Here is a 16,352-nt window from a genome sequence, read left to right on the forward strand (position 1 = left end):
TCAGAGGAAGCTGCTTTAAAGGAAACACCAGAGATAGACTCCGATTCAGTGGCGCAAGCCAATGTAGTGCCTTTAGGTATGAGAATCTTTTCGGTTATCGGGTTTGTAGCGTAGAGAAGTGCAGAGCCATTATCAAACTGAACCAGCCCTGATGCAAAGGCTATCCCTCTGGCGAGACAGCGTGCAGATGGTAGTACGAGCACGTCGTCTCGGTCAATGACGTCAGGCGTAACCATTCTCTGATGGCGAGGAGGTAGGGCGGTATCTTCTGCAGCAAGTAAATGAAGTGGTGCGTCATCTGCATGAAGTGAATAGGTCGTGTCGGTCATGTGGAGAACGCGTTGCCGGCAGTAGATAGAGGTGGAAGCCGTAGAAAGAAAATCCCATCCCAATATAAGCTGCTGGGCACATGAACTTAGCACTACAAATTGTACGTAATGCAGAAGTCCATCGAAGGAAATACGAGCAGTGCACGTGGTGGTAGGTCGAATGGCGGACCCTTGAGAAGCGAGTAGTGTAGGTCCATCATAGCGGGTCGTAACTTTCCGGAGTCGCGAAAACAATTCACGGTGAATAACTGAAACACTACCACCAGTGTCTATCAAAGGTTCCACTTGTACACCTTCTACTACAACCAATATCATATTGCATGGATGCGATAGAAGAATTTCTGTCCTGTCGTTCGATGCAGCTTTTCCTCCAAAAGCTGCATAATTTAGTTTTCCGGAGGACGTTCGGCGAATCGAGTCTAAAGTGGGGAAGGAGAGCAGCGAAGGGGTGACGGCGAGCGGCGTCTCACAGGACGGTATGTCGGAGCCGTCTCGGATGCTACAGTAGACGATGGAGAATAAGGATGGCGTTGGTCATGTAGGCTCCCTAGATGTTGGAAAGTAGCTCGTCTTGCTGGCGCTTGTGGCAAAGACGTGCTATGTGGCCACGATAGCTGCGCTAGTAGCAGATGGGACGAGGTGGACAAGTGATGACGAAGAACCCCATGTGAACCCCACATGATGATAATCATGTACAGATGACAATGCATAGCATAATAAATGCCCACAATACATTGAAAGGTGCCAGTATGCAGGGGCATCACTGGCACGTGGCATCTGCGGCGTGACATACGATACATTCTCCTTTGTAAAAACAAAATGAAACAGGAACGTAGTTTTCAGTTAATGTCGACCAAACCATTGCAGAGCTTGAATGAATGCACACAGCACCTAACATAAAGCAATGGCTGCAAGGAAGGGTCATGGTATTTGTACACCATCTTTGTCATTCGTCAGGCGCTTCGGTGGTCTTCGCTGTCTGAGTGACCGTCTTGGTGCAGTTGTCGCACCGTTTGGAGGGGGCCTATGGGCGCTTGGCGGTGCATTACGCTCCGTGGATCTGCCGGGAGATGATATTGCGGCAGTGGTGTTTTCATCATTTGTGTCATCATCGCTGCCCTCGTAGTCGCGATGGCGGAAGCACTCCTTAGTTGGCAGTAGATGCTGACAATTTCGTCGAAGCTGCTTCCCATGCTCATTCAGTACGTCGTAAGATCTAGGAAAGTGAGTATGCTGAATGACTTGAGCTTTTGTTTCTGACGCAGAGTTCTTGACCCTGACCGTGTCTCCAGGTGTGAGGGGTGGCAGTGACCTTTGTGTGTAGCTTTTCTGATGACTACAGTAGAACCTCGCTGATACGTTCCCGCTTAATACGATTTCCCGGCTCCTACGTTCGCAATCGCGAAAAATAAACATAACCCCATAGAGGAGTGTGTTAATACGTTCCGGTTAATACGTTCCCAGAAAATACGATGATTCGGCAGCAACGTTCAGCATTGCGGCAAACTGCTGTCGTATGATACGTTCTGCAGCGAAAAATTATGATTCAGGTGTGCAAAAAGGCCGCTCTCGTGTGCTTGTGAAGTGCTAAGTGGCATACGGTCGCCGCGTGGCTTCTCCGCAGTGCTCAATTCCCCCCTCCCCCCCCCCCCCTCCCTCTGCGATTTCTCTGCATTGCTGGTTCGCCCGAATTGACGAAGCGCGGCAGCAGCGGCGAGCGAATTGACCTTTGCGCTACTTCGCCCCTCGCCTCATTGCGAACTACTAAGCGGCGAAAACAGGAGGACGCCGCGCGCGGGCGCTACGACTCGCCGAGATCGTAGCGGAGGTGGTGGGGGACGAGGCGCCTGAAGACGGCGGCGATAACGAAGGCTTGCGCCCAACGGCTACCTTCGCCGAAGCCCTTGCTGGCTTGGAAGCCTTACAAAGCTTCTTTCGCACGAAAGACAACGAAAATGCGGACAAGGGTCTGCAATGTGTAAAAAAGGAGTTGTTCCTGTTCAAAGGTGTGACACACCAGCAGAAAATACAGCCGAATCTCGATAATTCAAACTTGAAGGGGCCCGAAAATTTGTTAGAATTAAAAGGACTTATTTTTGACATATTTGTGCACCATAGCGCTACGTGCGAACGGTGTGAGTCGTGAAATATCACAGCGCGCAAGCACATAGCGAGCGAGGGCCACGAAACTGCCCACGCCGGCCAACGCCCGCATCCCGATAGCGCCTCTTCCTCTTCACAACCGCAATCTCCCTCTCTCGCATCCCGATAACGGCAGTGAACGAAACTTCAGGGAGCGGGCGGCGCCGGCACGGTGCTGCGTGCGCGCGCGGAGACTGTCGCAGGTGTGGGAGGAGGGCGGCAGGGAAGCGCATTTGCCCTCTGCAACCCCATCGCTTCGGTGGCTCTCCTCGCCCTCCCTCTCAACTCTCTCGTAGCTCCCTCACCTTCGACTGTCTGCGTGCGCGCCCGCCGGCCCGGTGCCAGCTTAGCCCACTCCCCGAAGTTTCGTTTTCTGCCGTTGAAGCGAGCGTTGTCCGGACTGGGCCTCCGCGTTGCTTCCCTCTGCGCCGCAGCCGCAGCGTTGGCTGAGACGTCGGCACGTACACGCGTATTCCGGCGCGACGCAAGAACGGCGACCCTACCATTTGAGAGAGGAAATTTTTGCTGCGGTATTTTTTTTTTTTATTTCTCCGCGCGGCGGTCTCTCCTAAGCTTTTGCTTTATGGCGGTGTCGGAGCAATGCCGGTTGGAGGCGCCGCCACGTGATTTGGCGTGCTGCTGAGAGCATTGTCGGTGCGCGGTTATGTTCGAATTAGCCGTCGCAAATGCTTTCGCGTTCAAATTACCGAGCGTTCTTGCCCATTGGAATACACAACTTTGTCTGGACCACAGCGTCAGTTCGAATTAACAAGATTCGACTGTAACTATGTTTTGCAAGAAATAAATGCTTTCTGCCCTTGCACCTCAATATGGGCTTGTCAGCTTCAATTTTTACTGGATTCGGATTGTACATTTTCCTGGATCGTACTTTTATCTTTCGCATATTTTTTAGAAAACGTATGAATGAGGTTCTACTATACTACGGCTTTTTTTCCCAATTTCTACTACTTTGAATTAAGAAGGTTTTACTGTATTGCAGTGCTCCCACTCCTGCGCCAAATGCGCCAGATTGCGCCATATGAGATTTCCTGTGCCATCCTGATAAAGATACACGATTTTGCGCCGAAGTGCGCCAAATTAGCTCCTGCGCATTACGTGTGTGGCCGCAGTGGCCCGCAGACGTGCTTAGTGCGCATGACTAAAGCAGCTGCATAAATCGAACGGCAACCGATAATTCTGGCTCGATGCGGACCGCCTGGGATAGTCAGAAATATCTAAGTTCGCCAGAAAATAACTGAATTTATTCCGCCAGTGGCTAAAAAAGACATTCTGGGTTGACCACTTTCGGGGATACGTTCACTTTCGCAGAATTTCGCGTCACTAGCGTCAACATCGGCATACTTGGTAGTGTCCTAGGAACGCTATCATCCGTCGGCGTGTCCAGTGCTAGTCGCGCGAAATGCTGCGAAAGTGAAAGCATCCCGGAAAGGGATCATCGAAAAATAAAGCCGAAGTTTGTCAACGCGGTCCTGCGCGCATGTACGCTTGCCTACGATCTGGTCAGTCCCTCTCTCTACCATTGTTATGCTGTCAGCACAAAAAGACGAAAGTACAATTAATGCATGCACCGAATCTTCAACCTTTGGCAACAGGACCCCGATTTTGGAGCGATGCCTTTTCCGCTGCCACTCCGTGCGCTTCGTCAGTGGAAGAGCGATGCTCCGCCTGTGTTATATGGTATCAGCCGGCAGAGAACGGTGGATGATAAGGGCGGCATATAGAATCGAGCGGAATGTATCGCTACAAAATCTCCGCACAGGAATCGACCGCGCTTTCATACCCGAATAACGGTGTTTTCTTTAAACAGTCACTGTCCTCGTCAGCGGGGACATCGAGGGTGTAGTCGACGCCGCGACCGTGTGGCTAGTTAACACGACAATGAATAAAGGCTGGACGCGCAGAGCCAACTCGAATGCACTCCCGAACAGCTTGCCGGAGTTCGCTTGACGGTTTGGGTGCGGTCGGTGCTGGGTTAACTGGGCTTCGCTAGTTTGTTTCCAGGAGGTGTCGGCAAAATGGCCGACCACCATGCTGGTGGCCAGTAGGCAGTCAAAGGCAGCTTTGCCCAAATAGTATTAGTGTGCTCACTCCACTGAATCTCGAAAGAGGCCCTTATTGTGATTTTGGTGGCTGGCGGTAACCTGGACCATTGTCACATCACGGTGGCTTAAAAGACGCACACACACGCAGCCGCTGTCTGCAGCTGTTATGCTGCTCAAGGTATGTCTGTTTCTATGGCCATATTGCCAGGATTCTGGGACGTGAAGATGTCTAGGTCAGTCCTAAAAGTCAAAAAGTTTGTTGTTGCTCATTTATTGAAAGGTGTGGTTTCAGCAGCTGTTATTAGTGTGCTAGGTTCACTGTGTGTACATGTTAGTGACAAACTCAAAAGAGCCAGTGGAGAAGAGAGTTGTCAAGAGCTTTGCTGTGCTAAATTTTGCGTGTGGTATTCTCCACGGCTTGAGGTGGGTGTGAATGATGGAAGCTGTGAACACAGTTTGCGGCAACGCTCTTCTCAGCCCCCTTTTATTTCAATTGGCCCTCACTGCCCGCGGTAACGTTTGTTTTATGTTGCTGTGGTGCAGCCTGGCAGCTGTGCCCTTTTCGTTAGCTCCACTTTTATTGTTTTTTCTTCTTCTCCTCCCCTTCAGATGCAAGGTTACAATAAAAATTATCATGGTTTCAAGAAGCCCGAGGTAAGAGTCCTCCTCCCAGCCAGTGTGAGTCCCCGTCCCTGATTCCTTCCTCGTAGCTCACATCATCATCATCATCATCTCCCGCTTCTTGAAACCACAGTCTCAGTGATGCAGGAGCTGTCATTGCACCTGATAACTTTGGGGGAGACTTGCATGACAGTGCTCCACATTCGTCACGCCTTAGCAGCTGTGTTCATAGTGGCGGCTCGCAGAGCCATGTGTTGTGACCAAGCATCACTTTGTCTAAAAACCATCGCTTGAGTTGCCTCAGCTACACACTGGCATTAGATGAATGCTGCTGGTCAACAATGCCAAGATGGTGTGAAGTCTCCGTGGTGTCCACATGCTGCGCAATCCAGTAGTTTCTGTGCTCTCTGATTGTGAAATTCACAGCGGCTCACGATACCCCTGCATCATAATTATAGCATCTTGGCACTCCCTGCTTTGGTGACAGCAGTGTGTGCATGGATTGCAATTTTGTGCCTGCTGTGGACTGTGGTTGTTGCAAAGCTGACAAACAGGCATATGGCTTGTTGCATTGTAAGCAAGACAGTGAACTAGCCGGCACGAAGTTGCTGTACAGGTTAAACGGTAACACGGATGGAGCAGAGATTCTTAGCACTTCCAGCTGACACATTGAAGCGGCTAGTCAATGCATGCCAAGGCAATCCTAGTGTAGTGGCCAGCAATGTTGTTACCATGCACAATGTTGCAGCCATGGTGAATGTCCAGAACAAATGCATAGGAAACACGGGTGGCACAGGCAGAGATGTCGTCGGCCCGAAATGCTAAATTTTTTATGTCCTCTTCTTAAGAATTTCTTTTTCTTTTTTCTAAGTTTTATCAGGCATTGACAGTCTGCAGTTCTGTGACAAGTGATCACAGTATGTGCATAACAAGTGGGCAGTGCAGTCGGTGTGAGCTGCGCAGATCATCTAAACTCGAAGCCAGTGTAATATGCACTATGCCATATGCTACACATTTGTTATTACATGGTTTGTGCTGAATACGCAAAGTGAGTAGTTTAATAATGTGTTGAGTGCGTGAACAGCAGTTAAGTCACCAGTTATTCAAATTTCGAGCTTGCAATGTGCTGCCCTCAACCTTCTTGCATCACTTCTGAAGGATTTACTGTAGTGATAGCTAAAAAGCTTCAGCGATACTCGGCATGTTGAGGGAACTTAGGCGAGGTATTCAAATGTGTGAACGGCATAAGTGGCAAAACTTGTGCCACTGAGATTCCCTCGCAAAACCCTAACAGGTGCTCATGTTTTTGATCAGTGAACAAGTGCAGTATTTGTGTTTTGTGGAATGCTTAGTGTTACCTTGGAGACCATAAGTGCACTAGTGAGAGCACCAAGACGTCCTGGCAGAATTTTTGCAGTTTAGTTTGCTTTCTCTATTCTATTTTCATGTATGTGCTAATGCAAATCATTACGTGTAGCCTCAGCGATAGTGTAGACTGCTTACAATGTAGGTTGTGCTACACCACTGTGAAAGATACAGAAAATTCCTGCTAAAGTCCAACTTTCCGGACTCCCTAGGGGCCTAGAATATCTCCCAAAAATTGGGAAGTCAAAACATGCCTTTTACTGCCCCCCAAGGGCTCAAAGTGTCACATCCACATCCAAAATAGCTCTGCAGGCCTGACCGTACACTTGTTAGGCGTAGCAAGGCTCGTACTGTGACAGGAGGTGGTGGTATTTAAGAAATGAATACTGTGTCCCGTGACACTGCCCCCCCCTCACCCCCATTCCCCTCTTGTTATGCTTCACCGCGTAACACCCCTGTATTGCGGTGAAGCAGACTTTTGGAAACGGGCATTTTGCAATTCCTGACCCTTGCCATGCTTTCCGCGCTTCGAAGCCATCGGCAAGGATGACAGAGGTGGAGTCGGTGCCATTGCTGACAGCAAGAAATTCTTTCAATGAAAAACACGGCACCGAGCAGGAAGCTTGGTAGCAAATGTGGAAGCAGCTAGGCCTAGCATTGCCGCAGTGGTGGCTACGGCTGCCAGTGGATCAGTGTGCGAGAGCACTGGTTCTAGGCTGCGAGATAATCAAAATGGCGGTGATGGTGGCTTTGATTAATGCCATTTTAGTTCTGCGGTCACGGCAATACGTCAGGAAAATTGGACGGCAAAGGTTAATTTCAGATTTTCTTATGCATGGCTCTACCGCGAAAGCATTTGAATTATCATGCATGTGTGAAAAATGGGCTGTTGACTGTACTGTACTTTGTGCTGTGCCTATAGTCATGTATAATGAAGCTGAATGGAAGCCCTGCTTAGTTCGTTCTAACAGGAGTTTACGGCTGTCATTGCCTATCAAGTAAGGAAAGGCATTTAGTAACCAGTAAGCTGATGGGAAAGCTCACGGCACACTGCCGAATGACTGTGAGAGATTACTTTCTGCTGCGTCTTCATAAGTGAGGTGACTGCGTTCTCTAGTGCAGCTGTCAAAATTATTCCAATTTCACAGAGTGGTGATTTGGGTGAGTTGAAACAGTTCAGTCATGATGGCGGTCAGCGCACTTGCAGAACAAGGGGGGGCAGTGATGTGTGCTCGTTACATTCTTGATCTTTGTCTCTTGTTTTGCATAGCGCACTGACTGCCATCATGACTTCTCTAATTTCATCATCGCTGTGGGAGCACAAGTAGTGGCCTAACTCTTTCCCTATCATGGGGAAAAATAGGTGTTTCTTGTAGGTTACGCCAGATATTTTTTTCTGCAGGAACTACTGCCCTCAATATTTTATGTAGTCCATAAACAAAAAGCAGTATGAATGCACTTATCATGCATAAAAGTTTTATTAACGAGATTTATGTCATAAAAAGATATAAATTGCCAAAATCAAGATTGTGGGATAAAATTGAACAAAGTTTGTAAAGACATGCTTGTATCTACTAAGAAAAGAATGTAACGAAAATCATCAGATATACAAAATATCATCATCATCATGTTTTGCCGTCTAATAGCCACTATCTCCAAAAAAACATCAAAAATTTTCATTGAACGGGTATTGCGCTACAAAAATTTAACTGCAAGCACTACAGTTGGGCGTGCTGCGTTGTGGCCACCGATGTACTGGGCTGGTTTGCGTCTTCATCGCTCCTACAGTCAAAGTTCAATCAAAAGGCAGCATCCTCAGACTCTTTGCTGCACAATCCATTGATAAAATCAGCCGCAGTGCAATCACAAGATCTGTGATCTTTCGAAGCGCATGCGCCACTCTTGGATGCGGCCATTTTTGCTTTCTACTTTGACGATCGCGAAACTTCGGAGTGCGTTCAAAAGTTACCGCCTGGCGGGGAAAAAGTGAACTGCTTACAAAACTAAAATATAGTTCTCCTCCTTCACGTCTGATAGTGCAGTGTGTCTGTGAGTGGTGCAGAAAGTCTCGAAAGCGGCGTTTCAAACCATAGATAGCGTGCTAACAATGCCCAGTGGGCACGGTATGGGAAGAGTTAGCAGTTCACACAGCATTTCGTGAGCCTGCTGGCAGAACATGGCAAGCCTCCGGTTTTGTACAGTGCACGTTTCTGTACTCTAGCGGACACTGAAAAAAAGAAAGAAAAAAACAAGAACAAGGATTTCTTTTCACTAGGGCCAGGTGTTGCATGAAGTCGGAGGCTTGCATCACCGCACCAGCATGTTCATGAAATGCTAAGCGAAACGATGACCAAGAACTTAAGCAGAGGTTGTATTTTGCATGGATCGGCACACTCATACTTACTCCCCACTGATTTCACAGTTACTGGATAAAGTGCGAGCGAGTGATAAAAGGTGCGATTGGATGGAAGTATGAATGAGCTATAATGCCAGTATAAAGAGGAGGAACGTAGAAGAGGAAGAAACGGCGCAAAATTTCGGTGATTGGCTGTTTCAGACTGCCCCCTGTCTTCTCTACCCTTTTTACTGTAAATAAATCAGTTCTACATCCATAACAACTGTGGTGGAGGTGCTGGGTACTGGACACCCTGGAGAACCGAATCCTACAAGATCTTTGAAGAAGGAAACGGCTCGCTGGACTACCACCAGAACCAACAAGCATGGCCAATGCCTAAGCAGGCCGGTCAACGAACACCTCCGAAGAGGGCATCGGTTAAGTTAACCAGAGACCAAGGCAACCTAGCTACTGGACGCCAGAACCATGCATATTCTCAGATAAGACCAATGAAGACATGGATGTCTGGCTGAGGCACTACGAAACAGTAAGCCGCTATAACGGATGGAGTATGTGAGCGCAGCTTGTGAATGTTGCATTCTTTCTTGTCGGTACTGCTCTATTTTGGTTTGACAATCATGAACGCAGGCTGACCACTTGGGAAAACTTTGTCCAGGAATTGAAAGCCTGCTTTGGAGACTCGAACTCCAAAAAGAAGAAAGTGGAACACATGCTCTCGTGCAAAGCCCAGTTGCCTGGCGAAACGTGTACAACATATATTGAATAAATATTGAAGCTTTGCGGAATTGTAAATGCAAATATGTGCGGTGAAGACAAAGTAGGAAATCTATTAAGAGGCATCACTGTCGAGACGAGAGGAATGATGCGAACTTCGGCTGGGCCGACAACGAACGAAGTGCCCGGCGCTGTTTATTGACACAATATATATACACAAATGCCTGGAACCACTTCAGTGGCGCCCTCTGTTAGATGGGTAAACAGCAGTAGTGTTAGTGGTGCCACCATGGATTGAATGTAACAAAACACAACACTACATCTTCCTTTCCAAAATCGGATTTACAAGTTCAGCCTCTTGGGTGGCACCACACGCCTTCCGGACCTTGTAACCTTTTAGGGATGCCATCCGTGTCCCGCCTGGCACACCTCTCGTGCTTGCAGGGTGGCTTGGCCCCGGGCTTGGAATTAAGGTTGGAGATGTGAGGTTTGGCTTATCGGGGGATGATGCACTTGAATCGGGAGTGGGCTGCTCGGTTGCAAAAGGCACCAGGTGCCGTCGGTTAAGCGGCATTACACCCCTGGGTGTTTCCGCGATGTACGAGTGTGGCCGCTGGGCTCTGCTGAGAACCTGAGCACGGCACTCGGCATCCGTTACCCACACTTCGTCCCCTGAAGAGAGGCCCCGAAACTCTCGCACCCTGTGGCAAAGGTTAAAGTTCCGAACTTGCCGTTTCTTTGCGGTGGTGTCCTTTTGGGAGAAGATGTCTGGTGGTGGCATTTCTGGCGACAGCTTGCCATTGTCCCTGGGTATGCGTGTTCGTAACCGCCGATTCATGACCAGCCGGGATGGGCTGTAACCTGTGACACCTGATGTGTCGCGATACGCTAGCAGTGCCAGTAAGCAGTCATTGCTCTTGCGGAAGAGATCCTTCATAGTGTGCACTGCCCGTTCTACTGCACCATTTCCCTGGGGGTAACCGGGACTGCTAATAGCGTGACTGAACCCATAGTATTTCGCAAAACTGGCAAACTTGTGTGACGAGAACTGGGGTCCATTATCACTTCGGAGCACTTCCGGTATGCCGAATCGAGCCATGACACTCTTGATAGCCGAAATCGCCGCCTGGCTGAAAGTGTTGCGTAGCGTGATGACTTCAGGATATAATGTGAATAGTAGTCCACAAGCAGCAGAAAATTTTGTCCCTCCATGTGGAACAAATCTGCCCCTACTCAGCCCACTGAACTCTTGTAGTTGTGCACCGTTATGTTAGGTTAGGTGCATGTTAGGCCACCAAACAGTCGCGGGTACGTGCCCTGCACCGGTTCACGCCCTGATGGCCTTCATGGATGGTATCCAAAACGTAACGTCCCTCTGCAGAGCTTCCGGAATCACAAGACGCCCTCCTTTAAAAAGCAATTCCTTGCATACCGTCAGCTCCCCTTGGTACTTCCAATACTTCAAGAGGTTCGATGGAACCTTGCTCTTTCGGGGCCAACCTTGTCTGCAGTATGTCACAAGGGCGACGCACTCGCCATCCATCGACTGGTGTCGACCCACTGCTTCAAGGCCGATTGATGTGTCTTGCTCGATGTTGCTGACAACCTCACCCACCTACAACTCCACTTGGTTTCCCTCAGCGGTGGATGCTGGTGCGACAGGGGCTCTTGAAAGAGTATCGGCCGTTGCCAGCAGCTTCCCTGGAACGTACAGAATCCTGTACTGGTACCTCATGAGTTTTAGTCAAATCCTTTGGATTTTTGGTGGTAAAGCATCGATATCCATGGAACCCAGCAGTGATGTGAGCGGTAAGTGGTCAGTCTCGACGGCCATGGACATACTCGTCAAACCGCTTGACTGCCCATGCAACTGCCAAGCCTTCCTTTTCCATCTGGCTGTACCTTTGTTCCGTTGGTGTGAGGGAGCGTGATGCATAGACAACAACTCTATGCTCCCCACTCAGCTGGTCTTGTAGCAAAACAGCACCCAAGCCTAATGAACTAGAATCTGCGGATATGGTGGTCGGGTGCAGTGTGTGGTAGTTCGCCGTGCAGGTGTCGGACGACATTATATCTTTCAACTTCTGGAACGCATCCTGCTGGGCCGGTCTCCACATCCACTCACTTTTCTTGTTGAGCAATCCACGAATGGGTGCCGTCACCTCTGACAAGTGTGGTAAGACCCGTCCCACGTGGTTGGCCATGTCTGCGGACACCACCGATATTGATCGGATGTTCCATGCATCTGACAGTGGCAAGCTTGTCTGGGTCCGGCAAAATACCATTGCCACTAATAACTACCCCAAGGAACTTGACGCTTGTAACACCGAATTTGAATTTAGACTTATTGAGGGTCAGCCCGGCGTTTCTAAGATGACTCAGCACTGCTTGAAGCTGGCAGTCACGCTCTGCCCGGTCTCGGCCAAAAACCAAAATGTCGTCGATCATATTCACGACGCCGTCTTGACCCTCAAGAATGTAGCTCATTTGGCGCTGGAAATATTCCGGAGCGGACGTTACCCCGAATGGCAGCCGGCAGTAGCAATAACATCCAAACGGCATGATGAATGTCGTTAATTCTTGAGATTCTTCTGCCAGGTTTACTTGATGAAAGCTGGATGTTGCATCGAGCGTCGAGAACACCTGCACATTACCCAGAAGTCCGAAAACTTTATCTACGGTGGGCAAGATGTGGTGCTCTCGCAACACTACCTGGTTCAGCTTGGTAAGGTCGACGCAGATGTGGTACAAACCTGGCGTCTTAAGTACAACGACCACACCGGCGCACCACTGCGTAGGCTTTGTCACGCCCTCCTCTTCAAGCTTGTCGAGCTCTGCCTTAACGGCACCGTGTAACGGAATGGGCACCCGTCTTGGGACTAGAGAGAGAGAGAAGTTTAATCATGCGAAATGCGGAGAGGTCGGCCCTAGGTAAATTCCTCTAGCCATCTACTCGGCGTTGGGGGAAGGGGAAGAAGGAAAGAAAGAGGGGCATGATGGGTGACGACGAGAGAAGGAGGATATAAAACATATGGTAAGCGATTTGGCATGCTCAAAGCCTACAGTCCAGGCCCGTACTTTCTAAAAAGTTCACTAACGCCTGGATGGCCTTGAAACTCGATTGAGCGTCGGGCCACGGCCTAAAATAACGTCCCCCGACAACGGTGGGCTGTCGAGACGCATAAGGTCAACCTTTGACGCTCTTCCACGTACTTAGGGCAGTCACAAAGCACATGACCTATAGTCTCATTTACATGGCACAACTCACAGTCTGGAGACTCGGTGCGTCGCATGAGGACTGCAGTGAGTAGGAGTGTGCGTCTGGTTTTAAGCGTATAGTGTACGCTTCCTGTAGCTCGCCTAGACCACTAAACAGCTGGTCTGATGTCGCCTGGTTGTTTTCGGTCTCGACCACGGGATCCACGAACTTGACCACAGCCAGCTCTTGCATGGCAGGAAACCCCAGAAATGTGACCGAAATCCGCTGCTTCACCAGCTTGTGTGGCGACAAACATGGTTGCCCCGCGAGCTCCCCTTCTGGCGCCTCGAGATGTGGTGGAATCCCAGAAAATGTACTGGGTGAGATCATTTCACCAAGATTTCATAGAAAGTTTTGCACTGCAAACCTGCTTTATTATTTATGCTGAAAAGCACGGCATTTGCTTCATCCTCCGCCCATTTCAAGACAGTGCTGTTCAGGCTAGTTCCAGCTCCTTTGCAGTGAGCACTTTTTCTGTGTTGGCTAGCTGTAAAATGCATGGAATATGTCAAAATATGTTTAAATGGAAAGCACCTTCCACTTTCTCAATGCCATCAATAAAAGCATGGCAGCGCTAACAAAGACCGCTTCATCAAGCACTTTTGCAAGTGACTGTAACTGTACCAAATCCACAGTTGTGCAGAGGCACATTTGTTGGGACTGGCGAATGCATACCTTTGATAGCTTTCAGATTTTTCAGCTAAACTCTAACCAAAATTTGACTGTTGACTGCGAGCTTGCTTCACGGCCAGCTGGAAATGACGGCAGTAGGCTACACCTTTGGTAAGCGTGTGCTCGTGAAGGTGAAACATGTTCATCTAAATTGCATATTCATAGTTAGAGAATGATGACAAAAGGAATGTGCTGCACTAAGATCTGAATCTGAGGTAATTGGTTAGGCAACATCTTTGAATGAAACTATGCAATAGACACACAGCAGTTTGTGTGTTCGTTTGTTATTGTCCCATCTTGTATGCACTGTTTCGTTCAAAGACAAAAAGAAATTTACTGCTTCCAACTAGTGGTGTCTTTTTCAAGGTTCCCAAACCAGACCTGTGCGGTTTCTTTCAACTAGAAAGTTTTCTTGGCTGACGTAGTAGTCTGGGCTCATCTGCTATTTGCGGTGATGTGCATATTTGAAGGCAGTCCTCAACACCATGGCTGTCAGTCCTGGGAAACATCCCAGGGTGATGGGGATGATTGTGGGCGAATTGTGGGCACTGCAGCCATTGCTGCCTATCGGTCCATGTAGTTCTGGTGGCATGGCTGAATCCGCTTCAGATTTGCATGGGATGTAGCATTAAAATGATGCGTGAGGGGGAGGCAAAAGGGGAAGCGTGTGTACTACAGTGTATTTACGAGATGGAGGCTATGTCTGCAGCATCACAGGCACGAAACTCAAGCTCTGCTTTCTCATTTTTCTCATAACCTTGTAGAAACGTAACTATGCCACTTTTGTTTTTGGGATCAAAATTTCCTTTTTGAAAGTTTGTAAGACTTGCTATCTTCGTTCTTTCTTGTGTTGCATAAAATATTTCCCCGCACCATTTGTTATTGTCAGCCTCAACTTGAGCTTTTGTTTTGAACAGGAAGCATTGGTGGTTACATGGGTTGCATTGCTCAGATTGGAGCTGCAGTTTGTGGTCAGCCGACACCTCGGACACTCGCATTTGGGACATTCTGTGTTATATTCTGTACATATTACTCTTAAGCACTAAATTTAAAAGCATGCCTGCTCATGGTTAGCTCAGGCAAGTGAGAAAGCAACACTATATTTACGAGTGTTGAGCACAATACAGGTCACATTGTGTAGAGCCTAAGCCATAAGGCAAGTGCTATGCACCATTTTGCATTGGCTGAAAGCAGGTGCTTAATGGCCAAAGTGATGCAATTTTCTTGTGCATGCCTCTTTGCTTGTCTTGCCACCTTGTCCTGCATGTCTTTCATTGCCTGCCTGATTGTTTGAAACTTGCACACTTGCCTCAGATACCACACTTTTCTTGCCTTTGTGTGTGATGATAATTGCTTTTCCAGCAGTGCCTGCCACTCGCAATGGCTGCCATAACTGGTCATTGGGAATGCCCGCTCCTCTGAAAGTACTTTTGCATCTTGTACATAAATAAACTCTTTTACGTTTGATGCAGGAGGACAAGTTCTCGTATAGACACACGTGTCAAAGTAGTAATTAGCAATTTCAGAAATGCTGGTACTAGGCCCACAAAATGATGTTATGTTACTGTTATGAGTGGGCTCTCTAATTACATGTTAACTACTTCCTCTTTCAAGAAACTAAGAAAGATTTTGCGTATATGTGATATATTTTGTTAGTGTGTTTAGCCCAAGTCACTGCAAAGCAACAATCATCTACTCTTCTGAAATTGCCATAAAATCTATGTCAACGCTATGCATGATGACCTACCTCACATGCAAGTAATGTCTCCCTTCCCCAGGAAATCAGCACACACTCATTTTGACAGCACGGAAGGAAGAGGACACATTGCTGACACTTCTGTCCTGTCAAAATAAGTGCCTGCTGATTTCCCACAAAGTATGAGCCGACCAGCTCAGCTGAGAACCATCTGAAAATGTGCTCCCACATACAAGGTGCTGGTAGGAACCACTGTTATGTGTTGTTTGCATAGATATCTGTCGCAAAGCAGATTTATCATTTGAGCTGTTGACTAGTTGATGTTTTTATGCATTTGTTTGCCACCTTCTTTGGTGTCATTTGCCATTGCATCATGCTTCTCTACCAGCTTGCCCAGCTTTTGATACTATTATGTTGATCCTTGTTTTTGAATACAAACTTTAGTGTGGAGCTTACGTAGAACTTCAGGCAATTGCAAGTTGGCATATACAGTATACTTCCGTTAATACGACTCCGGTTAATTCAATTTTTCGGTTAATTCGATCCTGACCGAAGGTTCCGGCTGGCGCTCATACATTTCTCTAGGCCCAAACTTCTGTTATTTCGATCTATAAATTGACCATCGCTGGATAATTTGAACTTGACTTACCCGCCGTGGTAGCTCAGTGGCTATGGTGTTGGGCTGCTGAGCACGAGGTCGCGGGATCGAATCCCGGCCACGGCGGCCGCATTTCGATGGGGGCGAAATGCGAAAACACCCGTGTACTTAGATTTAGGTGCACGTTAAAGAACCCCAAGTGGTCCAAATTTCCGGAGTCCCCCACTACGGCGTGCCTCATAATCAGAACTGGTTTTGGCACGTAAAACCCCATAATTTAATTTTTTTTTTTTTTTAGTCAGCTTCGCCGCAATATAGCCATGTTATGCGGTGAACCATACCAAGAACGGAAAGAGCCCACTGTCACGGGACATAATACGTGTTTCTTTAGCTTAATTCGATTCAGCCAAGTTTTTCTGCACCTATTAACAGTGCAGTGCACCTAGGCCTTTGATTCCCCGAGGTGCAGCGCTGCACCCTGCACCCCCGTGCTGATTGCACGGGGGGTGCAAGGCAAGGGGCAGTGCACCCTTCGAT

At 48.3% G+C, this 16,352-nt stretch overlaps 1 protein-coding gene across 3 annotated transcripts in view; it reads left to right on the forward strand.

The window, feature by feature from the left end:
* The window catches only part of LOC119461880 (cyclin-dependent kinase 8), a 260,725-nt gene that overhangs the window by 208,538 nt on the left and 35,835 nt on the right, over positions 1-16,352 (forward strand). Inside the window, exon 14 of one of the 3 annotated variants that reach the window (XM_049672776.1) lies at positions 5,144-5,212. The exons of 1 other annotated variant lie outside the window; for it this stretch is intronic. In XM_049672776.1, coding sequence (XP_049528733.1) covers positions 5,144-5,212 — 69 coding nt within the window. The remainder of the gene's footprint in view (positions 1-5,143; positions 5,213-16,352) is intronic. One more of the 3 variants, XM_037723249.2, reaches the window with a different exon arrangement.

This window comes from Dermacentor silvarum, chromosome 8, assembly GCF_013339745.2.
Source record: "Dermacentor silvarum isolate Dsil-2018 chromosome 8, BIME_Dsil_1.4, whole genome shotgun sequence".
Classification (NCBI taxonomy): Eukaryota; Metazoa; Arthropoda; class Arachnida; order Ixodida; family Ixodidae; genus Dermacentor; species Dermacentor silvarum.